Raw genomic sequence first — 7,544 nt, 5'->3', positions numbered from 1 at the left:
AAAATCTCTTTGCGCGATTATCAAAGTCTCTCTGTCCTAACGTCGGACCGATCGTAACGTTCGCTCGCTCTCTCCCTCTCCCTCCGACACCTACGCCCGCTCCCTCTCCCCCTCTCACCGTCTCGCTCTACGGAAAGGCCGACGACGTGGGTCCCCGTACGAATATCGCGTTATACCGTATGCGACGATAAACCTTTTGTTATTTGTACCATGGAACGCGAAGTAAAAAAGATTTACGACCTGACGCAGAAACTTTGACAACGTGACAACGTGCGTTTCTCGGTAAAAGTAACGTGATAAATGATCGAGCGAGTACGGTTAAAGTAAGAAAACCCTCGAGCCGACGGAAATCCTAGCTATTGTATCGGAGGCAGCCGAAAGTATTTATTTATGCACGTATCCGCGCATTTCGGTGCATAGGTTTCTAGCAGGTGTCGAACGTCCTACGTTTCTACCCAAATTAGGTACCTAAAGCCAAGAATGTCTCCGAGGAGCCGAGGAGAAAGTACCGAGGCTATCCTAGGGTCAAACCGGACAGGTAAATATCCGCCAGGTAGTACCTACGCGACAATGACTCCGTACCTGTGCTCGGTCCGAGGGATAAAGCGAGAGCAATATCTTGGATGGAGCGGCAAAGGGAAGGAGGACGGGGCGGGGGGTTCGACCGGTGGGGACGTCGGTCTAACGCACGGCAAAGGTTCGGCGGTACGGTTCGAGAATCGAGGTAGACGGAAGAATGGTGGCGCGTAGAAGGAGCGATACGTCGGACAGGAAAGGAGAAGGAGGGTCCGATGGGCTGGTACCCACCCGGTTGGAGGTGGCACGAGGAGGTGGGACTCTTCGTCCCGTTCTCCACTTTCAGTGGCAAGTCCGAAGAGGCAGTCACAACGCGACTGCTCGAAGAGTCGGGCCGCCTGTCGAAAGGTGGACTACGCACGCCGTGTGTCGCGCAGGCCGCGCACGCACGAGTTCACGCACGAGCCACGCGCACGAGCTCACGCTTACGAGTTCGCGAACGCAAACGCTATTTACCGAGAAGGTGCACTCGAGCAGGCCGCCTTTAAACCACGAATCGTTGGCGCGATTTCGCAGGAGTGCGCGGATATAAAACGACGGTGCGAACGAATCGCCGAGTGCGCGCGTGCACGGGATATAGCGAGAGAGAAAACATTTCGTCGAAAAAAAACGTTTCATCCATGCATGAGTTTTACCTCGTTCGTATACCGTGCTCGTACGATGAGAACCGGGGAGGAACAACGTTACGGTCCATCTGACAGCTTCCAACGATTCTTATGTTTTCGATCGTGTTGCTTCCCTTCTCCGCCTTGGCTTCCTCTTCCCGTCGAGATTTCCTTTCATTCTTCTTACCGTTCACACTTGTTTCCGGTCTTACTTGTTGTCTCTTTCCACATCGACGCGTATTACCAAGATCGATAACGCGTTGAACGCGCGATGGTCGCGAACGTTGGCGATATCGATCAATCGGATTTGTTCGTTTAGTGTCGTGAAATAGGAAGAAAGAAAAGGAAAGGAAGTATGATATAAGAGGAAAAGTACATCGGTGCTTCGAAAGGAACAACGGGAATAATCTGGAAGGAAAGGAGAGCGAGCAAGAGGGACGGGGAACGGCATCGCACCAAACGTACGTACGTATCTTTGGCTCCAACGACTCGGCCCTTTTCTCTCAGTCGTGTCCCAAAAGACGTTCTTTTCGTGAGAAAGAAAGGAATAGGGAGAACGAGCACACAGCAGTGCCGTGTTCAGGAGCTTTCGGTGGCGCGTACGTCCGTCGGACTTGGTCCTTCCGAGGTAGGTCGATCGGAGGAGACTCGATCGAGGAGTCGATCGAGGAGTCGATCGAGGAGTCGATCGAGGAGTCGATCGAGGAGTCGATCGAGGAGTCGATCGCAGCGCGAAGGGATCGCGGTCGCGATCGCGATAGGAAAGAGGGCCGCGAGGAAAGCGACGACACGGTAGGTAGCGGTGGACGCGATAGCGGTCCTCGCGATGGTAATACCATAGTCGAGATTGGTAGTGGTAAGTTTGCGCGGAGGGCGGTAAAGCGTCGGTGGTATGGAACGTACGGAGAAGCTCGGTGGGGCCGAGGGGAAAGGCCGCGATAGGGGAAAGAGGAAGAAAAGCACGAGGGCGAAGGAGCAGGGCGGGGGAGGGGGGAGTATCGCGAGACGCGCGGGAAAGACGCGCTCCGCGAGAGAGCGAGAGGTAGAAGAGGTAGAGGTAGACGGGGGAGGGAGAGAAGGGAGAGCACGAGTACGAGCATGAGCAGGAACGAGAGAAAGCGAGTGTGCCTCGAAAGGAGAGGACGGATCGCGGGAAGGGGCAGAGCAGAGGTTTAAGGAGCGCGAGGGTAGGGAAGGAAGGGGGAGGAGGGGAATCTTAGGAGGGGCGCTTAACGTCACGGCGCATTCACTCACCGGCCGTCGCCGACGCCGCTGTGCCGCACACGCGTTCCACACGATACGGTCAGTTTTCTCTTAAACGTTACAACCTCTCGGTCACCCCTACCCCTCCTCGTCTCACCGGATCCCATCGGATCTGACCAGCCCCACCGTCCTACGGCTGAGAAATCGCTGAGCGAGCTTTCTTCGCTAACGGTTCGCCTTGGCCTACCGTTTCGAGTTTGCCGCTACGCGCTGCTCTCGTCCGTTCTTTCGAACGAACCAACGACGAATCTCTTTCTCCTTTTCCTCGTTTTTACCCTTCGTTTGCTTCGTCGTCGTGAAGATACTCGGTCTGCGCGCGCGATCTCGCCCCGTGTGTTGATCCTCGTTCCCTAAAAGTGAAAATCGACGACTTTGCATCTCGTCTTCTCCGTTACCAAGTGAAAATTAAGGATACGACTAATTTTCCTTCGTTGCTTTGTGTCTTCGTCCTCCAGCGGAAATAAATGTAGACTTGTGCGGGGTGACATCGAAGAATCAGCTGATCGTTTCGGGCGCCGCGCGGTACCCATCTTCCCAACCCGCCTTCCTCTCTCTCTCTCTCTCTCTCTCTCTCTCTCTCGGGCGCGCGCTCGCTCGCTCGCTCGCTCGCCTCTCGTTCCCCTCTTTCCACCCATAGTCGCGCGTTCTCTCTCTCTCTCTCTCTCTCTCTCTCTCTCTCTCCGTTCCACCTGCACCCCCTGTACTATATCCCGAGAGAAAGCACGAGGAGAAAAGACGAACCACGCGGGTGGCCCACCGCGACGCGTTTGCTTTTCCCGCCAACGTGTCTCGCGATATCTATCAGTGTTTGTTAATACGATTGAGAAAAAACGCGAGTTACACCGTAAGAAGAGGTAAAGGAGTGCGAAATGATTGTCGTTGGAGAAGATTCATGGAAAGGAAGAATCGATAGTTCGTTCGAGAATAATTTCGATATTTATGTGTTTACGCGTGTGTTTACATCGAACGCGATATGATCCACGAAGGATACCCAAAAAAAAAAAAATCGATCGGTGATCTCTCTTTCTCCGCTTCGAGTATCGAGTAGCAGTCGCACTCGCGTCCCATCGGCCCTAACGCGACACACGATCGTTCACGTCGAATCACGTGACAGTGCTTTGGATCTTGGTTTCTATTGCCCTCGCAGAGTCGATCGACTTTTCTTTGTCTCTTCTCCGAGCTCTTCGAAGATCTTTGAATTTGTCCGCGAGAAGAAAGACGCAAAGTAGCATAGAATTTCGTTCGAGTGCGGTTGTACGTTCGTAAAAACTAACCGTCCAGCGTGTACACGAGCAACGTAGAAGAAGTCCTTCGAATATGGAAGCCGTTAGATCGAGAGGACAGAGGATGTTTGTGGAAATTCTCCGATTAAAGAGGATAAAATGCAATTGATGATCCGATAACGATTCGTATTGGATAGGACTGAACTATCTTAAACGCGAGCAGTGTTCAAACGCAGTGTCGCCTATATCCCGCGTATCTCGTAAAAAAAGCAAGTGTCTGTGGCATCGTGTCGAAATCGGAAAAAATTCGAAAACGGAATATCTGTTAATTCGGTATCGGGTGTTGACGCGACATTCGGTTGAGCCAACTTTCCAAATTTACTTTGAAATTTATTCTTCGAGGAAGGGCATCTTCCGCGATGGTCGAACGACCGGCACACTTTCGCTCGTTTTCTTCTCAACGAGAACCAATGCGAGATATCGATCGTTTCCTTCGTGACGCTTTTCTGTCGAAAGTCAAAATTTTGTCACAAAATTGAAACGCACAGATCTAACGATCCGTCGGCTCGGGTCGATTTTCAACGCGTAAAATACGATAGAATAATCGAAGAAAAATTTGCCGGACGAGGAACCAACGTACGCGCGAATCGACGAATTATCGCACAGACGTTTGATTCAACGTCCTCTCGTTGCGATCGCTTTTACGTTGTCCCTATCTGTTATTTCTCAGTTTCTTACCTATTTCATCCGTCCTTACATCCGTCCATTACAAGCGCGTGTATATAAACATGCCTATAGAAATACATTGAAAGGCATTGATGGTATCGCGTCGTTAAGTACCTAAATACACTCAGGAGCGGGTCGCACCGATCGCCGTATTTATATTTCTTCGTCCATCCTGTCGTACGACATACGCGGGAAAATCTTTCGCTGTAGTCCTTCGAAATCTTTGCTCGAAAGAAAAGGAACTCCCATTTTCCCCACGTAGAGAGCGTCGAAAAGTTCGCGCATCTTCAAACGTTTCGTTATCGCGATTCCTATTCGCCGCTACCCTCGTAATATCAAAACTTCTTATCGGATGCGTCGCTCGAATCGATATCCACTCGATCCATATCGGGCCCGAATCGAAATAAACCATGGCGATTCTTCGTTGATCGTTTCGATCGATTTTTCTACACGTTCTCTTGCGGCACGAGATTTTAGGAAAAACAGTTTAGAGTTTATCGAAATATTAGAAAGCGTAAATGTATTAGACACGTACGCTTGACGGCAATGCTTTTTCTCCCATTTTCTTTCGTTTACTTCTTCTTCCTTTTCACTTTCGTCGCGAACTACTCGACTACCTAGGAGTATCGAGATTGAAGCGACAGGATCCGATAGTCGAAACGAAGATACGTGTAATTATACGTACGTACCTGCTATCTCTTCCGTTGTCATTCCGGTAATCTCGCGCGCGAGAAAGGGAGATCGACAACGTACAAGAAAGAGAAGAAAATCCGTGGGACTTGCGGCGTACTTGCGTCGAACGTTCCTTCGAGTTGATTCCGTCCAACGCATTGATTCGGTAAAATACTCGGTCCTTCGAGAACGATCCCGTCGAGAAAGTCCATCCCGTCGATCCGATCGATCCTCGTCGATTGTCCATGTAGGACGGCGGTGCTTGATGTGTGTACTTTCTTTCGCAGTTCCCGGAGACGGTGCCAGAACGCAGTACGCTAAACGCAGAAGAAGGAAAGCAAAAGAAGAGAGCAAATACGGGGTGCTCGTTTACGTTTAGTTCGCGACCGCGGGGCGTACGTGGGTGGATGGAAAAAGGAAACGATCCTGTCATCAGGAGGAACGAAGGAGAACGAGGCGGCGGGCCAGGGTGGCTCCGCTAACGGCAGGGAGGCCGTTGAGAAAATGTCGAGCACCGCGGCGAGTCCCGATGGGATGGCTTTGCAGTCGCACTACTCCCTTCGATGGAACAATCATCAAAATCACATATTACAGTCCTTCGAGGCTCTTTTGCACGCGGAGATACTCGTCGACGTGACGCTGGTTTGCGCCGAAACTAGTCTCAGGGCGCACAAGGTCGTTCTCAGTGCTTGCAGGTAAGAATTTTTCAACGATCTATCTTCCCTTCCGTTTCCCCGACCTCGGACGTGATACCTCGGCCAAACGTGCAAACCTTACACGAAGTTACGTCCACGTTCGATCGTCACATCTCCCTTTTTACGAGCATCGCGACTCGACTCGAGTCCCTTACCTCGGGCTTGACGTACGTTTCCTTGGTAATCGATTAAACGGTTTCGATCGATTTATCCAGGAGATCGGAAAAAGCGCGCCTTCGAGCGCGCGACGAGAAAAGAGCGTTTCCCGGAGAGAGAAAACAGAGAAACTCGCTTCTTTCTCCTCCACACAAGTGCGTACGTGTTTCACGGGTATTCCCTTGCCTTCTCACCTAACCCTTTCGCTTTTATTTTTTCTTTTTCTTTTTTTCTTTGTTGCTTTTTGCTCTTTTTTTGTTTTACAAATTTCACCTTTCGACAAATTCACTTACCCGTCTGCGCTCGCTCGGGTAATCGTAAGATCGCGCTACGCTGAGATAACCTCAGGAAGGAAAAAATAAACGAAGGAGGTAGGGGTGAAAGAAAAAAGAAAGAGAAAAAACCCCGAGAGAGAGGAGGGTAAACGTGGAATAGATCATTGACAGAAATTACGGTTTCTATCGCGAGATCGGTCGCGCGCCGTCTTTATAACTATCTATCTCTGTCTCTAAAACAACTAAGCCTCCTTTCCGACCCACATTTTTGTTCCCTTTATTGCCTCTATATCGAAGAAAGCGTTAACATTTTAGCCCCTTCTTCGAGAGAATATTTGCGGAGCATCCGTGCAAGCATCCGGTGATCGTACTGAAGGATTTCCCCGGTCACGAAGTCGCGGCATTAATCGACTTTATGTATCGCGGGGAAGTGCGAGTCGGTCGAGAAGAATTGGCAGGATTGATGAGAGCGGCGGAGAGTCTGCAGGTGCGAGGACTGGCGTCGTCGGAACCGAGGCCGGCATCACCACCGGATACACCAACTGCCGATCTACTCCTCGGCGAGCCATCGACGCCCGAGGAAACTAGACAGGACACTCAGGAAGACGATGACAATACGTCGGAGATAGCGGCGGCAGCGGCCGCGGCCGCGGCAGCGACAGCAGCGGCGGCAGCGGCGGCCGCGGCCGCGGCACGGGCATCGATGAGAGAAACGATCGCGACGCCTATAAGAACGCTCTTTCACCCTGCGAGGGACCATCGCGACAGATTACCGCACATGGCTCATCTGAGCTTCGGTCTACGGGAGCTAAGGGAAGCCTGTAGTTCCCCTCTTATGCCGCGTCGGAAGCAGGCGCGACCACGTCGGAGATCCGGGGAATTGGTACCGCAAGACTTGAGCAGGCCGCATCCACCGGCGAGCCTGAGCCCACCGTTTTCCTCTTTGAATCTGACCAGTAATCAGCAACAAAACCAACACTATCAAAGTCAGCATCAGAGTCAACACCATTCACAGGCATCGTCGAACGCTACGAATCAACATCATCAGCAACAACAACAGCAGCAGCAGCAGCAGCAGCAGCAGCAGCAGCAACAACAGCAGCAGCAGGAAGAAATGGCGGAGAATTTGTCGATAAAGAGAACAGTCTCGCCGGTTACCCAAGAGCAGCAGCAACAGCAACATCACAACCAGCAACTGCATCAAGTAAAGACCGAAAGTAGCGAGGCAGCGAGTAGTCCGCGAGGATCTCCCCTTACAGGCACGAGTCTCCTCCATCCCGATGGGTCTCTCCAAGACATCCCGTCGACGGCAGCGGCTGCCGTCGTCAGTATACCTGGAATCACGGCGTTATC

The 7,544-nt window shown here is 51.6% G+C and overlaps 1 protein-coding gene across 6 annotated transcripts in view; it reads left to right on the top strand.

Annotated features, from left to right (window-relative positions):
- Positions 1–441: 441 nt before the first annotated feature.
- The window catches only part of LOC127064574 (protein jim lovell), a 15,959-nt gene continuing 8,856 nt past the window's right edge, over positions 442–7,544 (top strand). Inside the window, exons 1-3 of one of the 6 annotated variants that reach the window (XM_050995803.1) lie at positions 442–1,642; positions 5,353–5,760; positions 6,507–7,544. The exon at positions 6,507–7,544 is cut by the window's right edge and continues 8,856 nt beyond it. In XM_050995803.1, coding sequence (XP_050851760.1) covers positions 5,570–5,760; positions 6,507–7,544 — 1,229 coding nt within the window. In that variant the 5' untranslated portion in view covers positions 442–1,642; positions 5,353–5,569. Of the gene's footprint in view, positions 1,647–2,434; positions 2,484–2,503; positions 3,299–3,377; positions 5,232–5,352; positions 5,761–6,506 lie in introns of those variants that run through there. The other 5 variants (XM_050995801.1, XM_050995802.1, XM_050995805.1 and 2 more) reach the window with 5 other exon arrangements.

Source organism: Vespula vulgaris, chromosome 6 (genome assembly GCF_905475345.1).
Source record: "Vespula vulgaris chromosome 6, iyVesVulg1.1, whole genome shotgun sequence".
Classification (NCBI taxonomy): Eukaryota; Metazoa; Arthropoda; class Insecta; order Hymenoptera; family Vespidae; genus Vespula; species Vespula vulgaris.
Note: the sequence above shows the minus strand (reverse complement) of the source record. Positions and strands in the feature narration are given on the sequence as shown.